Source organism: Pygocentrus nattereri, chromosome 27 (assembly GCF_015220715.1).
Source record: "Pygocentrus nattereri isolate fPygNat1 chromosome 27, fPygNat1.pri, whole genome shotgun sequence".
Classification (NCBI taxonomy): domain Eukaryota; kingdom Metazoa; phylum Chordata; class Actinopteri; order Characiformes; family Serrasalmidae; genus Pygocentrus; species Pygocentrus nattereri.
The window spans coordinates 12,622,457-12,648,518 of NC_051237.1; the positions used below are offsets into that span (position 1 = coordinate 12,622,457).

Below are 26,062 nucleotides of genomic sequence, written 5' to 3' on the forward strand. Positions count from 1 at the left end.
GCAGGGCTAAATGTATCCATGTAACAAAGAAAATGACATGCGCCTACAGTAAGTCTGGCACTCAAAACACTGTTGGGTGATGATAATCTTCACAAGTTCTATTATGTTATATTTCAGCTGTGGTCTGAACATTTAGCAACATCCATGTAAATGGAAGGAGGGAAGGCTTTTGGAGCGAGAGTACAGAATGTTTCAGCAATGACATCCAGTAAGGATTAAATATATAGGGTTGTGGTTGGCAGGGAGCGTGCAGAGGATGGAAGGGATGGAATGTGTATAAAAGCATATGCCACTGTTTCTGTCTCCAGTTAGACATGCACAAATCAATCGCACTTACAGACAGTGAAAAAACACCAGTGAGCTGGGCTGCGGTGATGTGAAAACACACGCTCCAGGAGACATTCTGAAGGCAATGGAACGGATTAACGATCCAGCCACTAAAACAAAGCATACTCAATCTAAGTGAGATAACGGAATAAATACTACACACAGGCATGGAACATTCAGAACGCTCGATGGTTTTTCATACCAAAATGTGTGAATGTGAGAGGAAACGTGCACAGAGAGCACTGAAAGGAGGCATTCGGGGCAGCTCTCCGGCATATTATCGGTAAGATCTTTCCGGCAGTGAGTGACACATTTCCAGTGTGAAAGGCCTTTAATCAGAGCGCCGATCTCTTGCTCCCTGTGAGGAACCATCCCATTCTGACAGGCCTTTCAGAGCTGGCAGCTGGTTTTGCCTCCATCTGCACATAATTACCCCGCCAATATTTTGAAACTAAGCAAGGGTCTGTGGACAAAATACTACAAGCTATAAATTTCAAGTTCCTGTTATAACAAGTGGTTTATATTTACGTGCCGGGGTCCCGCTTATGTTGCTGAAAATTCCTTCCGATCCCTCTTCTCTCGCGCTCAGAAAGAGCCACGGCTCGGCTTTCACACCATTGTTTTTGCTGTTGGGGCTGTTTAGGGAGAAGAGATGTCACCGCCAAGTGGGATGTGTCAGGGGTGTTTAGGCCTGGCTTTGATCCCTGGCGTGAAGCACAGGGCGAGGGGCGGGGGAAGCTCTTCGTTAGGGGCCATTATGCCTGCCTTTTTCTTAAAGGATTGAGTGTCAGTGACAAGGATCCCTGCAGTGACAGGTTCACAGAGTGGAACTGTGCGCTGCGGAGTCTAACACAACAAGAAGCCTAACCTGTCCAGCAGCAATTTACCACCAGACAGGAGCCCGAGCAGCTGAGGCAGCAGAAGAGCAGGGGAAGAAGGTCTTAGAGAAAGCAATGTTCAGAGAATTCTAATATTTGTAACCCTTCAAAAAGCAAGTGCTCATATGTAGGCCCTCCGATCATCATGGTGGCTATGAATGACAAGTCAGGAAGGCAGAAACTATTTAAATATCAATGTACAGAACTCTGTAAAAGTCCACCGTCCAGTTGTTTAAGTGCTAGTCTAAATGAACATTAGGAAATAGGTAAAAAGAAGGAAAATAAGTAAAAAGAGTTTCCAAAACTGCAGCTAAAAAAATAATGAAAAGTTAAAAAATGTGACTCCTAGTAACCAAACAAGACCTGGTAGGCTGTAAGTTGTACCAGTTTACTGGTCTTTTATTATAAGTCATTTTGGATCATTTGTATTGATTAATCAATGACAATTGCTTGCAGTTTCTAAATGGTAGCTTGCATTTTCAAAGGAATTGTGGAGTAACTGGAATTTGGGGCAAGGAACACGCCTGAAATCCCTCCTCCTTCCAATCTAACACCCTATAAATTCCCATCTGTACTTCCATTTCCTGTGACAAAGTTCTTGTAATCCCCACCTCCACACCATCTCCTCCCTGTCCCTCGGTCCTAGGACAGTCCTACCACAGTTATATGGAGGGTCTGGCCTTCTAGCTCCAGGCAGAAACTGCTCAGAACTCCAGCCCAAGTTCCAGTCCCCTCCCTCATCCATCGTCCCTAATACTACCACCACATGTTGAAGGCATGGTCTGAACTCACAAAAATAGTGTTTAAACTACAGCGTTAGCAGGTTTTGGTATGCCGGTGACAATATATGAGCTTAATAGTATTTACCAAGTGATTTATAGTAGTTGCTGAGTAATAAGTATTAAGATTAGTACAGTATGAGTGTACCATGATGAGGTGCCGTAGACTACAGTGACACTTTTAGATGTGCTAGAACTTTAGCTGTGTATTATTATTAACCCCCTTGAACACTGGGCTTATTATTCATTTAGTAAGCCAAAGGATTATTGTTTAGTAGCTATTTTGAAACTAATATGTAATTTATATGGTTATAAGAGTGAGGAACTGAAATGTGGGCCCATACACATGCCTTTAAGGTTTAAAGGGCCTACATAATAAAAAAAAATAGATTTAATTTTTTATTTTAATAGAAGAGCTTTTAGTATGTAAAGATGTTAATGTTTCAAAAGCTACAATTCCCTCCCCAGTTTTCATTGAACTCTACACATTACACATTACACTGAGACATTATAAAGAACCAGCTCTCCAAACAGTTTAGCTTGTTTTTAAATTGAAAAATGACTGTGTCAGTTTTTTGAGAGAGACACAATACAAATAAGAACAGGGCTAGCTTGTGTTATTGCAAAGGATAAAGAGGTTGGAAAGAGTGATGTAAAAATGAAAAATGACCGTTTCTGGGATATAAAAATAGACAGATGTCATAAGTGGACCTCAAGGATTAAAAATAAATAAATAAATAAGAAAAATGTATAGTATGTGAACTCTTAAGCAAAGTTTTACAAGCTTTTTTATTTCCAAAGTTCCTTGTAAAAGTGCTTTTTTAGCCACGTTTGTCGTCCAGATTTTTTTTCTCAGACTTCATTTTGAATATTCATCCACCGACGAACGTCGTAAACATAGCGTTGACGAAATAGTATGACGGCAACATCATAAGGATTCTCACACAGAAAGAAATTACACTTTAAACTGAGCTGTTGTAACACGAGCTATTAAACAGCTTGTGTCCTGGGAGCAAGAGTCCTTTTTCATACACTACTATCTATTTACATATGAATTCTTGCTGATTCAGTAGAGACTTCTGTTCAGTGGGGAGTTTATGTGAAAAGTACAAACAGACAAATCAATATCTATAAATTAGTATCAGACAAACAATCTTTCCAAAGCTCTACAAACCCTCATTCAACCCAAATAAGCGTAAATAAGAATTAAAGCATCCAAAGTAAACTGTGGGACTGAAATAGGCCAAGCAAGGGCAAAGGTCAACATCGGCTAACAGTGCCAGACTGGCTTAAAATTTAAAGGTTGTATTAGTATCACAAGAATGATGAAAACATACCAACAACTGAAATGGCAAAGATCAAAAGGGAGAGCAGAATTATTCAGTGCACCAGCCAACTGGACTACCAACTAAAACATTACATAAAGACCAAACATGCCATCCTAATAATGGATTGTGCTCCGACCGAAGAGTTCCATTTCAGGCCTGAATGTTTGGGAGTGCATGAAAGTGCCACATTGAGATACAAGACATCCCTAGAAAGCTGAACGTAATGACTGAAAACAATATTTTGCGGCAGACTGTGCTATCCTGGCTGTATAGATGATTGATGCTATTCATTAGGAGGGATAATACAATACAGAAAAGAAATTCATATTTAGCAGCCAGGGATTTGTAACAGACACCCAAACTGAGCTCAGTTACCATTAAAAACAATTTGGTTTACTGAGTTGTAATGTGTTTATAAGTGCTAATTGTATTACAAAGATGAGCTCATTACACTTTGGCAACATTAAAGACACATGTCCAAAAAAAGCATGGAACAAGAACTTTAAGCTATAAAAATGTGAAAGAAAAAATTTATTTCGTGGCAGCCATTCAATGAATGACAAGCATGCTCTTATTATTCAAACTTAGATTTATGCTTTTCTGCTTACAATAACATTCAGTTTCTTTCACCCGAGAACTCAAAGCATTATTCAGGTTCTAGTCTCAAAACAGAGGCTAATTCATGTAGCTCCCAGATTATGGTGTTATATGTCCCACATTTGTAGTAACTTGGTAAGCAAATGGTTCTCTGTTCCCTCCCATTTAAGGCATTGGAACTAGTTTTGAATTGCAGTAGAGGAGTCATGTTAGTCCGACAGGCGACCTCCCAACCTCCATTTTCACCTCTAGAACGCATACTGTCCCGCTGGACTCATTAAGGTTTGACTAATTCAGCCAGAGGTGAAGAAGGTGAACTCTGTAGTGGACCCAAAGCTCCATACTGCTATATGAGAGCAAAGCAGCAATTCCAGAGCAGCCATATTTTTGGCTTTGTTATACTCTGAAAACCCAGATATGAGCTCAAGTGATTAATTTTCTGCAGAACTATAAAATTCTGTAGTACAGATTCATTTCTAGGGCAAAGTCGAGGGACAGTGCAAACAAGATCCCTGAGATTTCCACCACTAAATTTCCAGTAAAACCATAATAAAAAAACAAGTTATTTACAAAGAATACTGTGAAAGCATAACAGCAAGAACCTTTTCAGTTCAATATTTTGATGCATGCTGGGAATGCTAACATGGACCAGCACGTGGACATCAAGGTTTCTGTGCTACTGTTTTCTATCACTATATAAAAAAGCCACAATGCTGCCTTTATTGTTGGATGCACTGCAATAGTTTCTGTTCAGGCACATTCAGAACAGACTTCACATTACAAGGCTACATTCACACTGCAGGTAATAGTGTCACATATCCGATATTTTGTCAATATGTGAAACACGTTTGCAAAATGTGTGACTGTGGTTATGTTTGTATCTTCTTCAGCTTTTGGAGCCAAGTGAGGCACATAAGCACAGTGCCAACCTAGAGAAATCAAACTAACAGCTGTTCAAATTCAACGGTACTTCAAGGATATTTCTGTTTTAAAAAGTGAGTGAAGGATTCTTGCCTATATCATGTCCCTTTATCCAATTTACACCGTTAAAAATGATGGTTCTGTAATGGTTCTGTAATGGTTCTTAGTAAAGAAAATGGCTCTATATGGAACCATGAACATACAAAAAATCATTTGCAATATTAAAGGGTTCTTTATATAGTTAAATTGATGGAGAACATGTTGTAGATGGTTCTATACAGAACTTTTTTGAAAAGAGTTCTATTAAGCACCAAAAAGGGTTCTTCTATTGTTACCATGTCAAGCCTGTAACAATAGAGGAACCCTTTTTGGTGCTATATAGCACCCGTTTCAAAATGTTTCGGTACATTTACATTTACTATACAACTATATAAAACACACTCTCCATCAATATGAAGAACTTTTTCACAATCAAAAAAGAATCTTTTAATCACGCAAAGGTTTTTTCCAGTGTCCACGGTTTTCTTTACTGAAGAACAACTGAAGAACGTTTTTTAGGCGTGTACATTGGTGTTTTGGTGCTGGGTTTGTGTCCTTTTGCTAGCATTCCTCTTCACAGAGGGAAAATGAAAGAGACTGCTCTTCTTTTCTCTGTTCGATTAGCATTAACAAACACAACAAGCAAAGAAATTCAAAACATATTCCTCCTTTCTGTAAACTTTATGTGTCTGGTGTTTGTCCTCCAAGTTTAAAGCAGCAGTTTGCAAGCATTAAAATTTAATGTCACGCTATGGAGAATTTTTAACCTCTTTTAAGCTATGGAAATATATGGGAAAGCTAGCATATATCAGCTGAACTTGCTGAGTGAACTGCTGTTGTTTTACACAAACAGATCTTGACTTGGGTCACTTTTTTAGCCTGACTGCAGCCTAAGAGCTTTTCATTTATTTGTTGCATCACAGTAACTACAGTAAAAAAGAAATTGTTAAATAATTTTTATATGTTTGGCTGCTAAAAATACCAGCTTGTGACAAACTAAATAACAGAAGAGAAGGTTTAAAGGAGTAATCACATTCATGCCTCAGCATGAGAACTGCAGACAATATATATGCACATTTATTTTGACATTTATTTTGACTATATCTAGGGCTTCAGCAGCGCTCAGAGGCAGCCAGCTTACGTGTTTACAGCTTTTTCACAGTGGTCAGAGAATGCAGATGTCTGGTTAAAAGAGTCACTTGGGTGTCAGCTGAGTGTCCTAATGACAGAAAGAGCAACAGGAAGCAGGCTTGCTCGCCATGCCCTCCCAGTAGGAATTAAAGCTCATGCTCAGAAGGCTGAGGTTTCTTCACGCTTGGGCCGGTCCCAGCACAGACATCCAGGCTAAATTTCCTGTGACCACGGAGACGTGGGGCAGACACAAGGCCAAGAGGGCACTGCTGGGGTTAGGGTGGGGAAACGGGGCTAATGAGATCACTGCATGGCCTGCTGTTACCGTAAGGCCACCAGTGAGCACCAGGGAGAACCCTAAGCCCTGCATCACTGCAGTGGGGAGACATTATAGAGGGCCAGCCTGTAACTTAAACAGGGGCTGTTTGACATTTCAGTCAACCAGTAAAGCACAGGCAGTGTGTTGAAGCATGATAAGCTCCAACCCAACATTATCTGACTGGAGCAAATTAGGACATATGAGACAAGAGCATGTATGCCCACCAGGATGTGATGCTTTTATCAGTCACATACAGTGAACTATGCAGAATGAAACACGCAGTAATCTTAATATCTTTCCACTGTCCTACGCAAACCTTCCATCTCCATTTTCCAACTCTTCAGCAGTTTATATTGTCTAAGCATTTCATGATAAATGGATCCATAGCACAGAAGATCCCATCACATACATTAATTATATAACAAGTTTTCCTTCACCTATGGCACTATTTTCATATGAAGACACATTTTCTCGTGGCAGTGGTGATATTTTAGCACAGCTAGTAGGAGATGTTCTATTTCTATCCACTGATTCATCCTATATTTATTACTGTGGCTATTTATTCCAAAGTCTAAAGGCCCAGAGCAGAGGTCACCAATTACAGCTACAAAGGGCACATGTGAGTGAAGGTCACTTTACTTGAAGCTTGCAAAGCCATGTTCCAATACATTAAGCATGACTACCAGGTATTATTCCATTCCAGATCATAAGTCATTAAAGGAAATCATGCCACTGCTCAGTGTGTTTCAGAACTAGGCAAAACTTAATGACTCAATGTGAGTGGGGACGAGTTTCTTTGTTGCTGAAAATATAATGTAAACACTACTTATAATGGCTTATGTTAACAATTAATAATGCATTGGAAACATGGCTATAAAGCGTAATGCATTTTTACAAATATTTGTAACCATTTTCAAAGTGCCTTATATATGGATTATGATGTGTCATGAATGCCCATTTAGATTCTTGTAGACGTAGTATTAATAGAAATTGTGACTGAAAACATTTTTAAACTGTAAAAGGCTCACAGTCAGTTGCTAAATTGTAAAAAGTGGATGGTGAAGGTAAATATTATTTTATTTACTCCAGACATCTTCACTGATCAATTCCAGCTTCATATCTGTATGAATAATGAGAACAACGAGACTCTTGTGGTGCAGTAAATAGTCCACTGCATTACACAACTAACTCCCAGTGATAGTGTGATAGTGAATATCTTAACTGATATTTTCTATTAATGAAATGAAAGATGAAAAGGTTTATTATATATATATATATATATGTGTGTGTGTGTGTGTGTGTGTGTGTGTGTGTGTATGGCCAGGGAAAGCTCCAAATGAATTACTTTCTTTGGGAATAATAAAGTACACTCTGAATCAGAATCTGAAGTTTTACAAGGGGAATAACTTCTCATTTTTTACCTCAAGCCCCATCAAATGCATATACTCATCAAAAACATCAACAGAACATGTCATATGACCAGTGCTTTCAGAAACATACGGTCATTACTTCGTTTCATGTCAGCTTTTTAACAATTGCACATAACTGGGAGCTACTGTGTGGTGTATTATCATACCTCCATCTTTGGAGCAGAGACTGAGGAGGCTGTGCACAGTGTCCATCAGGTCCTGCTGCTGTCTCTGCAGCGCTGTGCTGTTGCCTGTGGCTCGCCCCAGCTGGCTCTCCAGCTCGCGGATCACTCCACTCTGCCTGCCTACCAGTGCCTGCAGACTGCTCTTCTCCTCCCTCAACACCTCCAGTTCCTGCTTGTGCCTCGCCTCCATCTCCTGCATCTTCAGCTCCAGAAACCTGAGACATAGTAAAGAGAAAAAGAAATAAAAAACAACTCTGCTCACCCCTGCTTGTTTCATATCAGACTGATGTTCAGATAGGGATAATCCACAAAAAATGCAGTTGTAAAAGTGCCCATAATGCACTTAGATGAGATTTAAACCAAATTGCTAAACACTTGAGGAGGATGTTGTAAAAGTAGCAATACATTTGTCATGTTTGACAACCAAAATCCTTCCCAATATATTATGTCATTCTGTAATATATGCTGTTCATTACCATCATGACTTGCCAAGTCTTGTTCTTGTAAACATTGACTGTGCTGTGCAAATCTGATTGTTGAGGTGACATCTTTTACATAGAACTTGGAAATTAAGAAAAGGAAAGGCGGTTGGTTATGATGTTATGAGCTAACTTGCGTATTGCGTCCCATATAGAAATATGGTGTCACTCCAACTGACCAGAGATGCATTTGAGCGTGTATGGTTAACCCCTTTTCACAGTAGCCATAAAATAAAATTATTCAATTTTATTCTTAATTAACATTGATAGACCAACATATTTTGATATAAATGTGTCTAATTTACAAAACTGAAACAAACTGGGATTTTGTCATAGGTGAGCAATTGTTTTTAAATGCTCTTTCTGTTGTGGCAGTTGTACAACACTGTTTGCTATGAAGAAAGCTGTAGTACTGTCCGGTCATTTTTGTGGAGAAATGGGAAATATTTTTACAGCAGGGGGGTTTCATCCCTCCCTTTTCATCCATCATTGCTCGCTAACAGCTCAACAAACACACACAAACAGCTAGCAGTGTCCTTGTTACAGTTACTGGGAAAAATAAACTTAATTATATGAAAAATGTTCTGCTGGAAAAGTGGCCACGAGGGACCCTGCAGAATGAAGTTAAATCTCACCAGGATGTAATTCAGAGACAAGTTACATGAAATGAGTGGGTGTAAATGGGGTCAGACAGAACGACAGTTAGGAAAGAGTGAAAATATAAAAACACACTGTAGTCATGAGAATCAATCTTATGACTGTGATGTGATTCGACTGCTTATTATTCACACTCAATAGGGGGCAAAATTGATTTGCTATGGTTATAATAAGTGCATAAATATTTTTATAAATGTACTCAGTATCCATGACTGAAACACTGCACAAGCAAACACAGTTTCATCATATACATCTGGGGATTTTTCTGCAGGCAGATAGGATTGCCTTGTCCTAGGATCTTATGTCTCAGGCACATGATGCTCACTATTATGAGTATGTTGGCGCAATCAAAAATTGTGCATATACGAAGTTTTGGATGATGACTAACCAAGTCAAAATATCAGCTTTATATCAGTTGCTTCAACAAGATGAATGGAATGACATCAGCACTGGAAACCAAATACAGAGCACAGATGCTGCAAAGTCGCTTTCTTTATGATGGTGATGAAGAAATATGAATTCTCGTCTGCATTTTTCAACTGCAGCTGAGTAGCCATGCAGAGAGCGTTGGGAACCAGACTCGTGCATTGGCGATGAGAGACAAGTCCCATCGGGCCAATTAACGAACGCCATGCTGGAAAGCTATCCAAGTGACATGTATTGCAAAACCATTAAACGTGCAATAGTCCATCTAGGAAAATATGTCTTCATAAAGGTTATATTTTAAATGCAGAGCAGGGGACATCTTTCATCTCTTTGGCAGGTTGTATTATTTTGCACAGTGTGGGACCAAGTAACTGTCTGAGAACTCAATGTGTTGTCGGGTGTCAAGAATTGAAAGTTGTATTGTGTAATGGGCTGTTTTGTGTTGTTTGGACGTGAAGCAAGTATGTTTTTCTCTCTCGCTTTTTTTTTTTTTTAACAATCCAAGCAAGCCTAATTTAGTCTGACTGTTAAAAAAATAGATCAGCAACAAGAAAAGCTTTAAAATCACATTTCTTGGATGTGATCCATCTGCATAACAATGGCAAGAAGTCAAATTATTGGTGCATTCAGTGTTAAAATATTAGTCTACTTTGTCCTTATACAGTTGATACATTCATGTGAAGTAGCAAGTGCCCCACAAAAGTTTTTTTGAAGTGGATATATCATTATTTGATCTTCAGCTATACAGTATGCACAGTCAAATATGTGTAATAGAACAAAAACAATGCAATCATTTAATTAAAAAAAGTTTGATGAGATGTCATTTGTCAACTGGTATTGCCACCTTTGCCAGAAACAGCTTTATGCAGCAGTTTGCTATAACTATCTACCAATATTTGACATCTACTGGGAGAATTTTTTGCCCACACTTCCATGCAGAATCCTTTTAACTGTGCAAAGTTTGAAGGGTTTTCTTGCATGTACAGCTTGTTTCAAATCCTCCTACAGTGTTTTAGCATGATTCAGATCTGGGCTTTGACTAGGTCCTTCCATTACCCTTTTTTCCTTTTTTAAACAATTCCTTGGCAGATTTATTTGTATGTTTGAGATCATTATCCTCGTGGATGAGCCACTTTTTGGTTTAAACTTTTTGATAGTTTTTTAAGTGCGCTCTAGTATGAAAGAGAATTCATAGCTGATTCTATGATAGCAAGTATGGCCAGGCCATACCATTTCCACCACCATGCATTACAGATGGTATGAGGTTTTTCTGTCTTTGGCTTTCACCAAACATGGCCTTGGTACTCTGGCCAAACACCTCTACCTACAGGTTACTGTGATGAAATTTTCAAACTTCTTTTCTTACATTCTGCTCCTCGGGTTAAATTTCCTGGGCCAGCCTGTCCTGGACAGCTTGGCAGTGGTTTTAAATCATCTCCAATTGTAGATGATCTTCCACCTATTTTCGAAATGTTCTTAAATCCATTCCCAGACCCATACATACACATTTTTTTTTTCAGGAGGCCTCAGTGAATTATTTTGATCTGCACCACATGCTCCAATAACAAAGAGTAAACCAGACCAGACATCTGAGGTTTAAATAAGACAGATTCCTCCATCATATTCTGTAACAGTGTTCTAATAATTAGCACCTGATCAGGTGCACTTGATTTCAGTTTAACACATTTAAAGCAATGATATATGTAGTACATTTCTGTTCATTTGAAATATATAGCAATTGTAATTGAACTATTTGACAAACATAGTTCATAGACACTCATTACGTTATATCACCTCTATCTATCGACATTATATAACTGGAGATTTAAGTCAAAATTATTTTAAATTTGGATATCTGTATGGTCAAATATGTTGAAAAAGTCTAAACCTTTCATGTAGTACACTGACTTCTTCACAAGACTGTGCCCAAACTGGTGCCACCTACATTGCAATAGTCCTTAAAACTCTTTTACATGCACATTTCAAAAATAACGAGACACTGACAACCCTTGGCTTGCTTACTAGACAGACTATAAAAAGTTAATGTTTTCTAGCAAAAAAAAAAACTATATTTGACAATCTGCTGGGACATCATCCATAAATTCCCAATGTGGCTCATAAATGTATAAAACATTAAGGCTAACCAATAAAATATCACACAGATCTGTAACTGTAATTGACTCACCCTTTCTACAGTGTTTAAAACTGTGATGTTTCTTTTGCTTGTTCATTTCATGGCCTAGACTACCTTTGCAATGTAATGCTTCAGCGTGTTCTTACCCATTCTTGTCGTGCAGTTTGCTGATCTCATTGGTCTGCACTATGAGCTGCTTCTCCAGCTTGTTGGTGGACAGTGAATTCTCCAACAGTTGAATCTCCAGCCTGGACGTCTGATTCAAAACCTGAACCCAAATAAGGCAGTACAGCCAGACGAAAAACATGATATAATACAGCTCATAAACACCGTAGGTTAGTGTTAAACCAGCAGCACCTCTGGAGATGTCATAAACAAGGGAAAAGGAGCTACTGCTGCGTTCTTTGGCCATACGGTAGCACTTAGGATCAGTGGTTTCCCCAAGCAAACCCTTCATTTGACAAATCAGCAAAAACAAGCCATGCCATATTCCTGTGTGTCTCATTCAAATTCACATTAGACACCAAGTGCTGTGGGAAAGCAAACATGCAGGATGCATAAAGGGAGAACAGGCATCTTATATGGCTTGAGTGCTTTCCATGGCTTTTTAGTGGTGATCCTGCAGATATAATTAGAAGAGGACTAGCTTAGTAAGTGTTGCGTGGAATGGATCCTAGGAGGGACATACCTGAGTCTCAACGTCAGTGAGCTTGCGGGTCTGTTCAGCCGTCTGGGAGAGAAGATTGGTGCCCATTTCCAACATGGCTGCAGTGTGATTGTGGACCGCACTCTGCTGTAACTGGGCCATCTCTGCTTTCATGCTCTCTTTAATGTAGTTCTCGATCTGTGCCAAGCAAACAAAAAGAGCCTAATCAACCAAGATCCATAAAGTTACATGAATCTAGTACTTAAACTTTAAACTACAATTTTTATAAAGAATTATATTTGCATTGCTCTATGAGTTCAATGCAATAGCCATTCAAATAAGCACTGATTGAGTCATTTATTATTATGTACACATGTATACACACATTACATGGACAAAAGTATTGGGACTCGTACACATTACACCTACAGGAGCTTTAATGACATCCCATTAGTCATTAATATGGAGTTGGTCCCTCCTTTGAAGCTATAACAGCTCCCACTTTTCTGGGAAAGTTTTCTACAAGATTTTTGAGTGAGCCTGAAGAACATTTGTGAGGCACTGATGTTGGACGAGAGGGCCTGATTCAAAATCTCTATTCTAGTTCATCCTAAATGTATTTGTTAGGGTTAAGGTCAGGCCTCTGTTTGGGCCAGTCAAGACACCAAATTCACCCAACCATGTCTTTATGGACTTTGTGCTTTGTGCACTGGGCTCAGTCGTGCTGAAACAGAAAAGGTCCTTCCCAAACTGTTCCCATAAATTTAGAAGGAAACAATTGTCTAAAATATAATGGTATGATGTAGTATTAAGATTGAAAAACAATCCCTGAAAACCAACCCCATAGCATTATCCCTTCTCCACCAAACTTTACGATTGGTTCAATGCAGTCAGACAGCTAATGTTCTAGGAGGGCAGATTTTTCACAAACTGGCTTGTGGCAAAAGTGGCATCCTATGACAGCGTCATGTTTGAAATCATGTTTGAGCTCATCGGTATGACCCATTCTACTGCCAGTGTTTGTCTACCAAGACTGCAAGGCTATGTGCTTAATTTTATCCAACTGTTAGCCTTAGGTGTAGTTGATACCTGAACACCTGAAGTCAATAATTAGAAAGGATGTCCTAATATCTTTTTTCATATAGTGTATCAAATCCAATGTGAAATCCTTCATGATGTACAATATAGTAGCTGAAAGAGCAATACAGACACAAAGAAGCTGTAAAAAGATTTCTTTCAAATCAACTGTAGACTCTTAAAACACTTTTTCAGCCAGACCAGTGTGAGTGTTTGACATACTTAAAGAGACCAATAAAATGAAAAAAGACACCAATTGAAACCAAGGACACAGAAGTAATGGACCCTATTACAACCTTGAGGAAGCAAGACTGTGGACTATTCAGGCCCCTAAACACCACACGCCCACTCTTTAATCAATGGATTCTTCCAAGCAGCCACCATTTCAAAGGAGCTTCTTATCTACAGTATGGTTCTTCAGCTAAGAGGAATGATTCACCTTCATACTAGTCCAAACCCCAGACCTTTCCGAGCAGCACAGCAACTGCCTAAAAAGCTGAAGATGTAGGTGGAAGCAGATGTTGGGTAATTTGTTAAGGAGAGGAAGAAATGGAGATGTGGAGATAGAAGAGAACTCAAAGGCTTATCTTTAAAGCTCCCTTTCATCCTAATCTTCTGGCTGGCGAGATGACAAGGCCAGAACAAGGTTTTAAGAACACAAAGTCTACTTATGTGGATTAAACCCCCTGAGCAGCTCACACACTTACATCACCGTGGACCTAACTCCGAGTTTGACCATTTGGAATGATTCATCAGTTGGGCTTGTCTCTGGACTATCGTCTACATGAGTAGACTTCAGAACATCAGATGAACTCTGTTGGAGGACACTCAAAGACGTATCACTCATTCTCCAACCTCCCTGTATCTCATAGCCTCACAATCTAACTAAGCCACTTTGTGTACAGCAACTATTTCATACAAACATGATGACACATCAGAAATGAAAGCTTTCCCCCAAAAATTGTAATGGCAAATATTTGTCCATGTGATGCTAAGACAAATTAATAATGACAGTAGAGTAGTCCACTGTACTTTCCATGATTCACCAGAACATATTGTTCCTCTGATTACATTAGTAATCTCTGAAGATTTCTTTTGACTACATATACAGAAAAGTCCTATCGGACAGAGATCTACTGGGACCCGCAATGTATAACTAGTTTTACCATGACTTCAGGGTCTGATGTTCCATTTATGTCTAAGTCAATTGGAGCTCCAGTTTGTGATTCTTGCCATGTCCCATTTTTTATTGTTAGGAAACAAAGCTGCCCATTTCTACATTTGGTACATCATTGCTGTCCAGAGAAAATGTTAACTTTACAAGAGAGGGCAAAAACATTATTATATTCCAAGCAGTTTTGGAGCATTTTTATAGGTCCAATTACAGTGACATGTTCATACAATGTAAAAGACAGCTGCTGAGCTCAACTGATGACCAAAAATCACACAAAATGGAAATATTTGATTTTTTGGGCTTATTAACTTTCCTAAGTCGTCCATGACGTATATGCCCTGAAACACTTCTTTGTACATTCACTACATTCTTTAAATCAACATTATGTTTGTGTTAGTAGGTAGAAAAGAAGATATCTTGGCCCAATCCCATTTCACCCCTTGCCCCTACCACTTAGCCCTTCTGCTTCCATTTTGCATGTTCATGGTAGGGTGTCCACATTTTTGTTGAGATAGAAGGGTAGAGTAAAGTGCTAGGGATACATGGCCCTTCAAACAGAGGTTTTTCAGAGGCACATTCCAAATGGAGTATTATGAGGAGAAGGGAAAACTGGCAAGATGGCTGCACAAGCAACCAAAGAATCCAACAAATGTGAATATTTTCGTATTTAAAAATGATCATAACCTTTGCATTATCTTAGTTTAACTTCCAAGGGGCAAAGTGACACTCAAAATGGGTTAGAGGTAAAAATAAGAAGTGGGAATGGGCCTAAATCACGATTTACACATTGATAAAAAGTTGTTTTTTTGACTTCAACATAAACAGAAAGAAGTAAACTAAAATGAATCAAATATAAAGGTAATTCATTATGAAAATAATTACATAATTAGATTTAAGTACTAACTTTGTAATTACTATGGTATCACATAACTAGGGTCATTGTCATAGAGTCATAGTATTTTGGTTGAAGTCATAGGACACTACTTGTTCTCATTATCGTTCTCATTAGCCAGTCCATTCAAAAACACTTCCACTAAGTCATAACTGAACATGTCAGTACATCGTCTGATTTGGCTCAGAAACTGCTTACTCTAGTAGCAAACCAAAGTATGCTATTGTATTCTATCAAGAAAGTCCAGGAAAAAGCACATCTTTTCCAAACTCTACGGTGTGGAGTACATCACCTGCTCCAGGAACATCCCTATGGAGGTTTTGAATAATAATATCAGCAGGCACCTAAACAGCCCCTTTCAATCAAGGATCTCATCTCAAATACAGTCAGTTTGTACTGCTCTTCCACCCAACCACTACCTATATTCCCTCCGAAAATTGAGTTTTAATATATACAGTATATCATATTACCGTTCACACTCATGTCAGCCATGTTCTGTCATATGCAACATGAAATGTCCTATACACTCTTAAAAAGGTGCTTTGTTTGGAGTCATGCCATAGAAGAGCCTCTAAAGAACCTTTCAGTGGTTTGCTATTTAAAGAACCATGTTTGTAAATGAGAAGTGTGAGGAACATTTTAAAAGATTGAGTCATTTTAAGGAAAAGTCATTTAGTCATTTAGTCATTTTACAGACCCTCTGGACAATGTAAAGACTTTATTCTGAAGAGTATTTTATTTCTTGGACCATACGACCAAACCAAAAACCATTTAGGACCCTTTTTTTTAACAGTACATATCACGTAATGGAGAACAGAACTGATTCTGTCAGAGTAATTCATGCAAGAACATGTACTGCTGATATAAGGTATTGTTAATTGTTGTGTGGTAGCAGGGAGCTCAACTCAGACAAAGTTGGTGTGTGAAATAAACTACTTGGCAAAGCAAATCCCATAAGTCTTAAAAAAGTGGCAGCTGATTGTTTGGGTTGGAGAAAATGGAAAAAGCGGTCACAACCACAAAGTCTGGACAGCTAGAAAGCACTGAATGTTTCTGGCTGCAATATTACGACGGTTATCGCGGACAAAGGTTGCAAGGGTGAGAGCAGGTCACTTTGTGATACATATACCAAATCACAAGGAACGACCTGAAAACATTGGATACTACATGGAAGGAAATGAAAAGCTGTCACTTTGCTTGAGTTCATAAAATTTAAAGTTCAGCACCAAGATTGACCAGGGAGTGAGCCGACAATAACACAGGCAAAACAAAGACAGTTCATTTCAAATGTACACTGTCACTGCCTTAGCCATCAGCAAATGCCTGTCAGAAGGAATTAAAGTCGTATTCTGATATTGCTTCTTGGCTATGATTACAAAGTCAGCTGTGCCATTGTTTCATGAACACTTGAGGATGTAATGGACATTCTCTGGCTGTGAAAAATGTTAGACTGATATAAGTGTCACTTTCCAATAAACGTCCAATCCTAAGTGGATTTGATTGGAAGGAACTCTTTGTTTGAGGTGCATGGGTATTAGAACTGATTGAGCTGGAATTTAATCAGTAGTTCACTCAGACATATGACTTCAAGTATGAAGTGATATTAGTTTCATACTGGATTGGCCCAAGCTGCTTTGAAATGTGTGCTGCATTAAACCATATCTCTGTGGATCAGATGTTTTTGTTTTAAAGCTTGCCAGTTGTAGCAGGTAACAGATTTTATTATTAAAGAGCCCAAGTCCTACATACTTCTTGTATTTTATTTTTTCCCCGGAGGTCTACTCAAGGCATTTTTGTGGTTTTATGTACCAAAAACAGTCCTAATTCATTTGTACATGGCTTATTTTTTATTACTGTTTTGTTGCTGTTTTTGTTTCTCTGCTTTTAAGACTGATACATGAGAATACTCTCTGTTATGATTGCCCTGTATTACACCTTATTCAAAATGCAGTCCAGGATGAAACACTCCTTATAACTTCACGTGAATGGGTGGAGCTAAACTGCTGTAGACTGAATAAGCAGATCCATTTTACTGTTTTGTTTTTGTGATATCACAAAAACAGTAAACTCAAAACAGGCCCTTTTGGCAGCTTACACTCTTCAAAAACGTTGCTACAAAGGGGTCTTTAAGCAATGCCACAGAAGAACCCTTTAGCATCCATAAAGAACCATGATAATGACATTTGCGCATGTGAAGAACCTTTCAAAGATGTTTCAACCGGATATATCCTTTATCAGCATAACGGTCCTTTCCATTATGTGGAGGGTCTTTAAACTTTAAGCTAGAAGGTTCTTCAAAGTTGAATCTCCCAATAACCATTCATTAAAAGGTTCTATAGGAAACTAAAAATGGGTTTTCTGTGGCATCACCCTTATTTTTTAGAGTTTCCCTGTATGGACTGGATGGACTTTAATGTGAACTTGAAGTTTTGGAAGTTTTACAGTGTTTTCAAAAGGTCAAGAACATGCTTTTTTCTATAAAATGGGACCTTCATCCACTCATGGTCTGTTTCTAGCTAAATAAAATTTTGGACAAAGCCACGAAGGCTACATTTCACCTTGAGAGTGAGTTATTGCCAGCTCGCCAGGCTGCAGAAACATTAGCTTAAAGATCCTTCACTGAGTCTCTCTTAGGGAATGTGGCTGAGTCATGGCCCGAACTGGTGGGTGTCACTAACGGAAAGTACCAAGGAGAAGCAAGATTAGACAAACACACACATCGCGTAAAAATACAACTGAGGAAGCAATAAAACGGTCCGGAGTGGGTGTCTGATCATTTTCCACTTCCAACCACAAACAAGACTGATCATCCAGAGACAATAGACTTGGTGGAGCAAGAGAAACAACATCAGCTGCTATTCTTCATTATCACTGCTCACTGAGCAACTCAGGATTGCTTACGATGGCGGACATACAAGAGTGATTAAATTTAATAGTGTGTAAAAAAACTCAATCGTGTGTAGTAAACTGCAGTCTAGAGGAACGATCTGAAAGACCTTAAGCTAATGCAAAGAACATTGGCATCAAAAAAAGAAACAGAATGAGAGAAACCTTTAGGCACATCACGCATTCAGATTGTATTTCATCTCACAGTTATGCAGGAATTCAGTGCAATCAAGACTAGCCAAGCTGTTGACCGTGCCAGACATGGCTAAACTGCACCTGGGAGGGTTGACTTACATCTCTCAGCTGACCACCAACTGAGGGTCGTGCCAAATGCGTCAAGGTCAACCCTATCAGTGCTCTAAAATCTGACCTCGGGGCATCGATGTCTAGGTCAATATCACCAGCATAGCATTAAGCCACAGGAGTTTAATGCTTGACTTGAAATTGATTGTGTTTATTTGCAAGGTGTTCAAAGGTAGGAAGGTGAAAGGGCCATCTTCTGAGAAGGTCTATAGAGTTGAGAGGTCTATAGGTTATGTGTAATAACCATTGGTGGATCACATCATGGCCAATCGATCAGGAATAAACAAGGAAAATATTTGTCCAAGGCAAGGATGTGGTCTGCACAATATAATGTCACATTGTTCATGTATCCATGTTGTTGCCAAACTCTATATCTCTAAAATGATGTATGCAAAAAAATGGATTTCTGAGGTGTTGACATGACAGCGATGATACAGTTATTGCGACAGTAAGAGCTCAGTATTAGAACACATACCTCAGTACACTGAAATCTAACCCCTGTAAACAGTTTGAGATGCATCAGGCTTGTAGATCCACGTGCACTGAGGAGCAGGCTTGTGATTTATTGTTCTCTCTTAACAGCCTATGTGTGTTTCATAGATCCACAGCTGCAATGGAACACTAGCTTAGAGAGCGAAGAGGGATAACATTCTGGCTTATCTCACCCGCTGCTCTGAGACAGGAGGGTGGCCTCTCTCGGACAGCATGGTCCTTTGAAAACATTGAAAATATGCTAATGGCTACAAGAAATAAAAGACTACAGCGAGCCAACATGACTGTGTGAAAATACGCAGCATTCTGGTGAGCAGATTAGTACAGCATACAACGTGAAAATAACAAATCACTCTCCACTTTAAATAATCATTATCCACTCTAATAAGGGATTGGTGTTAAAAGTAAAAACCTAACACTATGACCAAGCCAGAATGACGCTGTGTAAAAATCTAATAACCCAGATAGCAAGCATATATAACTCTCCTGGCTCGTTAAGACTGGCACAGCGCTGGCTATATGCATTCACTGGTCCACTCTTAGATCATCCAGATTACTGTCCGCTGTACAAAGTCTATTTTTAAACTTATCAAACAAATTTTAAATGCACATAGCCTTTCATTTTGAAAAAGAAAATAAGAGTAAAACAAATGAATGAAGTCTAATATAGAATGATTTTGTTAAAAACATTGCTGACATATAACCAGCTTTATTTACCATATTGCTGTTAAAATGATTAAACTAATTTACAGAGAATAATGAAAGGAAGAAAGAAGTGAAGGAAAAATCAGTAAACTGGGCTGGAGTGGAAAATGAACAATAAAAAAGTGCTATTTTGCCTGCTACTTTGCTTAATCACCAACTGGCCACTTGAAAAATACTGAGCGAAAAGCGTGTGGATTGCCCTCAGCAGGCCAATGGCCTATTTTCTTGCTAACTCTAATGAGGGTTATGTGGTATAACTAAACTGACTAGCAGATGACAAAGCTGAAAATGGCTAAAGACAATCAATTCTAACAAGGGCTTTGTGGTAAAAGCAAAAACTAGCAGGTGACTAAGCTGGCACACCAAACAGTGGCTGTGTAAACAACTAATCATTATAACGTGGGCTTTGGTAAACCCAAAAAGCTAGCAGCTGATCAAACTAGCAGACCATATCATCATATTTACAACTATATTTAAAATGTAGCACATATACATGCTATATATAATTCACCCATGGCTAGAAATGATAGTGAGTTATCTAAGTTGCACATAACTCATAATAGGTCTTTAAGTTCAAGCATGTAAGCCAGAGCAGCCTGTATTTAGTCTGCCCCCATTTCATATAGTCCTATAAAACCATTTTGTGAAGGTCTATATAACTCACTCTGAGCCTGTGACTGACATTGTGTGGGTGAGGATTAGTGGAGTAACACTCCGACTGGGCCTGCAGTTAACCTTTACGACCTGAATCCCACAGGCTAGCTCCCAGGCATTCATTCAAACACAAGCATCCCTCTAAGCCTCTCTCACACACACACACACACACACACACACACACACACACACACACACACACATCCATGCACATATTGTGTGACGGTCTCTCACCAAACACACTCACCAGGCATGAATGTGTAGTGTCTGTCATCTCTTCAAACTCATGATACATTCACAGGTTTCCTGTTATTTTATAACCAGCCTATCAAACACAGAATGTCGATCACACACACAAATGCATACGCATGCACATACTGACACAGATCCTCATTTCCCAGCAGGCTGCAGGATGGTTAAACCTGTGGTTTCCTTTGGCCACAATTGTTTTAACTCATTAGTGCCGTACAGCTACATTGCAATTGAAGAGCACAACCCATACACTGAACATGCGCCCAACTGCCAGATAACAAGCACATAGTTCAAGACACCATGGAGCTGATTTTATTTCATGACATTTTCCAGCAGCCTTTCAACAGAACAAAGCTAAACTAACCGTCTTCACAGAATTGTAACAATTTAAACAGATGCCCAAAACTCACTGGGAGAAACAGTTCCTGCTGCACTTTTAGCTTGTCAGCTATTTCAACGCACAACACTTTGACAACTGTAAAGGCCCTTGAACAAATGTTTCATTGGAAGCGGAGAGTTCTTTTCTTTTGAATTCAAAAGGCCTGGAATTCAGGGAGCTGAGAAAAGCCAAGGCAGGCTACATCCCTGTTTAATTAAAAACCATCTCATTTGCATAAGAGACCATTAAGATCTTTAAGTATAGGTAAGCATCAATACCAGTGTCTGATCTGGTTAGCATTTCAGACCGAAATCCAAACAGTCTACTGACTGCTGAACAATGCTCCCTGGACTGTTGTTCCACCATGTTCCACCAGAATATGCAATTGCAAGGCTTGATGACAGAGGTCTTTTTTCTTCGGGAACTTTTGTAGTTTTTCTGTTTTTGACATATTTTGAAAAGGCCTGTTGTCCTTTACATCGTTTGTAAATTTCAGGATGAATGGACCAAAAGAAACGGCCCAAAATGACTCGGTAAAAACTGTGGTTCCATTGACTTACATTAAAAGCCAAGAAGGATTTTTCTATTTTAGTTTCAACGATATATATATATATATATATATATATATATATATATATATATATATATATATATATCGCTGTTGTTGGAACAAAATCTTGTATCTCCAAAATGGTAACTTTATAGGAGAAGGTAAAAAGCTTCTTTACTTTTAATGTAAGTCAATTGAATCAGATATTTTTTCCACGTTGTTCTGGAATGTAAATGGAATGTCAATGTAAAGGACAACAATTAAAAATATGTCAAAAACTGAAAAACTACAAAAATGGAGATATGAGGTTTTCTTCCGACAACAATGATATATATAAATATACACACACACACTCAAATGTTGATGTGTCATAATTTTTAAATGGTCAGAAATAAACACAAACATCTCTAAAATGATAACTTTACAGGAGAAGGCAAAAATATTCTGTACTGTCAATGAAAGTTAATGTAAATACATTTTTTCTGACATGATTTTGGAGCATTTCTATTGGTCTTAAATTCTCCACACAATTTAAATGACAGCTGCTGAACGCATATTAGACAAAAATGTAAAAATGCAAAAAGTGGAGTTGCTTGGTTTTTTTGGATAGGAATGATATAAACATATATATATATATAGGTACATGTGTATGTAAAATCACATTATAAACAGACAGAAATGCTTAGAAACACTTGAAAAAACACATAAAACCTCTCGTTTAACTTGCATTAAAAGTCGAGAATGGTCTTTCCTTTGGAGGTGTTTTTCTTTGGAAAGTGACAATATATATGTGCCACCAAAATCTGGAATCACTTAGGTTAATGAACAATATGTATTCAAGAGGTGTAGCATGTAGATTGAAGTGCTACAGTTTAGACATAACAGAACCATTTTATACGCATGTCTTCAACAAAATTAGCTTCATATGAATGAAAACAGCATTCAGAAATGTGTTCCAAAAATAAAGCAAGAAAGAAATAATCATTGTATGATGATTAACAAAATCATAATAAAACGTAAACAATATTGTTATATATGCAGAATATGAATATTCTGCATATAAAGACGTACAGAAATAATAACGGACTAGATTAGATTATGTCAACGGGCCTCTACTTCAAGGAAAACACTCAGGAATAAATGGCGCTAATGTGCCTCCCTGACAGATTAAGCTGCTCTTAAAATAATGCAATTTTGATTCAGGGCAGATTTATCAAGCAAAGCCATTTACAGGACAGGACTGAAACATTAGCCTAAAGATGGATAGTCCTTCAACAATGGATGTTAACATGATCAATTGTAGTTTTCAGTCAAATATATCACATCTTTAAATGTCATTGTTTGCAAAATTATGATAAAGCTATGCAGTGTAAGTGCTGCTGAATAGAATCCACAAGCCATGCACATTACCTATCACTGTGTAACAAATGGCAGAGATAAGCAAATTAGCTTCTAAGAGAAATGGCATATTGAATGTCTGAAATAGTGAAGTCTGTACCAGCTCTCTGGCTCAGATTTTGCAAAATAAGTTGACTGTATAACATCACTGACTGAAGTGCACTGCAGAAATGTGTGCTAGGCCAAATGTAGGAGATATGAAATGCTTTTTGTAAGTTATGGAGTGATCTGTAACAGTGCATCAACCCCCTTGTTTAACTTTGTGTCACTTTTTATAGAAGCTGTTTATAGAAAAATGTTTCCACAAAATGGTAGTACATTAAACATTAGCATTTAGATTGATATTTTCTACATTTACAAGACCAAAGTGAGGTCGAACCATGTTAAGCAGGGACCTGCTACCAGAGTGGGAACTGTACTTAGACAAATCACCACGGACACTTATCTGCGTTACTCTAGGGAGGCTGGACCCCTTCCAGAAGGCAGATATACTGTTCATCTTCCAGCATTGGTGCGTCTCATAAATCTACACCTTACCCCATTGTTCAACGTTCAGAAGTGCTCAGTGTGCTAATGCTTTCATCTCATTCATTTTCATTAAAAGAACATTAATGGCCTCCACAGTAGATATCACACTGCTGCCCTACAAACACTTAAAGGAACATAAGACAGGTCAGATTAACCTCTCAGGTGTGAGCTATAGTAGCCAATAAAGCAGAAAAGGCAATGGCAGATAACAAAAACAAAGGGCTATTAGTTTTTTGATATCCTGCCGTTAAAATATTAACTTCTTTTACAACATAAAAAGTACTGTTTGCTTTGACTCCGTACTGTGTTCTCAGAACAGCGAGGACTGAATCCAAAAGAAATGTTTACTTTTCCCTCTTTTTTCAGTTTTGGTAGTGTGAGTAGGACATTCGCTTGTTATTCTTATCAATATTCTGTAAATGAAGTTTTAGAGCTGGTCTAGACAGGGATTACTTGGACCACTGTTACGGTTCTGTGAGGATGCTCAATAGTGATATCAACTACCAATTTGCCATTTCAACATGACACACATGCTGTATCCCTTGAAATGCAAACCATCAGTTCAGAGGAAGCAGAACAAGTCCTCTGTAGTTCTATCCAGTACCCTACACTGTTTAACTTCATTCAAGCTGGACGCATTTCCCCTTTTGTGTCTTTCATGTGAAATCACGTGGACAGTGGACAAATATTTTGCAAACCAGATTGTGTGTATGAGTGTATATTTGCTCAAATCCTCCAGTTACAAGGGCTCTCTCATGCCCCTTTATATCTGAGCATACCAGGCTTGCGTCTTCAAATTACTCTGATTAATTACGTCTAGAAGTATGGGAGAGGAAACGTTAGCATTCACCCGAGACAATGCAGAGGGAAAACAACAAACAAAACAAAGTCAGAAAGCAGCCATGCCCCCCGCACTAGCTCAGCAGCAGACCTCCTTCTAGACTTTTTTCCAGACCAGAAAACCTGGGAACATTTCCACCGAGATGCAGCCTAATAAGAATGTGCATGTTAATGGCTTGGTAATTCCACTGGCAAGGGTAGAGTCCAGCTGGTCCAGGATCACACAGGAACATTAGAAACACTGACTTACTGGAGTTCTGGGACATCCTAAGTTCTATTCTGGGGAGATTTCATCTGTCATCAAGAGAATCCTCCTAGTAGATTTTTCCCCCTTTCAAGGATATTAAGCTTTATATGGAATTACTTGTTGCTTTCTTTCAGATTCTTATCAACAGCACGCACTGAAGAGTCAATTAAGTCTTGACGCACATCTTATTTCATCAGATAGGTAACTATTAGAGCTAGACCGTATTGTCAAAACATCCACAATAATACTTTCTCCTTGCGCCCCTATGGGACTCTAGTAGCATGTTTGCACTGCACAGAGATCTACATGAGTTTTTTTGGCTGTTCTAGATTAAACAGGGACATTTGAAGTTTATAAAATACCTTCTAGATGTTTTTTTAATGAAATTTGTAATGGATATATACAATTTATATTTCCTTGTAGCAATTTTATAGTGATGCTTTCAGTTAATAGAGCTGCCACCACTGTTTCTCATTACTCATTTCTGACTGAAACCTGGTGATGAATCTGCAGTTATCTCATGTATTCATAGTCAGTGATGTCTCTTGGACTGCCACAAAGCCTAGAGTGATGTTTTCCTCACAGAATCGGTCTCACACATTGTCACTTTCTAATTATGTTAGTGGGAGATAAAATAACATGTATGGCCTTTGGTTCAGCTCGTGAACCAAGGCCTAACCAATGGGAGAGCTCACGTGGCTGAATCTATCTAGATACTACAGAGAAAGAAATTCTAATTGGACAGTTTTCAATGTCATGTTTCAACATTTTAACCCTTTCATCATCAACCAAAATTAAGACACTTGAGGAACTTGAACAAAACAGTATGATGAATATAAAGAAAAGGAACTAAAATTACAGACATGTAGTGGCTTATTTCACTGAAATGATTAGGAATTATAAAAGATAGATAGATAGATAGATAGATAGATAGATAGATAGATAGATAGATAGATAGATAGATAGATAGATAGATAGATAGATAGATAGATAGATAGATAGATAGATAGATAGATAGATAGATAGATAGATAGATAGATAGATAGATAGACTTTGACACTGATATATGCATCCTAATTCTCCACCCTGTATTTTAACTCAATCTGAGCCTAAATGTACAGAAGAAACTGTTAAACTTAGACTGAAATCCTCAGGGACTTAAAAAAAAACAAACTTCAGCTGCTCCTTTCGGATCTCCAGATGCATTGGAAGACTGTGATGATATATTTGCATCCTGACAGCCAGGAACAGCATGTTTAAACATTTCCCCCACATCTTCTGCTTTAATAACTCTGCTACAAAAAAGTTAACCTATTAAACTATTAATCCAACAAGAACATTTGGCCTAAACTGCTGCAGGCTGAATGGAGAGTCATATGTATTCATGGTTAATTCAATTAACAGTATGGGCTGAGGAGTGAACGGCATGT

The 26,062-nt window shown here is 38.4% G+C and overlaps 1 protein-coding gene across 1 annotated transcript in view; it reads right to left on the reverse strand.

Annotated features, from left to right (window-relative positions):
• The window catches only part of angpt1 (angiopoietin 1), an 82,445-nt gene that overhangs the window by 40,773 nt on the left and 15,610 nt on the right, over positions 1-26,062 (reverse strand). The window contains exons 2-4 of the mRNA XM_017703106.2: positions 12,298-12,453; positions 11,756-11,877; positions 7,896-8,128 (exon numbers count right to left, since the gene is read on the reverse strand). Of these exons, the coding sequence (XP_017558595.1) occupies positions 7,896-8,128; positions 11,756-11,877; positions 12,298-12,453 (511 nt within the window). The remainder of the gene's footprint in view (positions 1-7,895; positions 8,129-11,755; positions 11,878-12,297; positions 12,454-26,062) is intronic.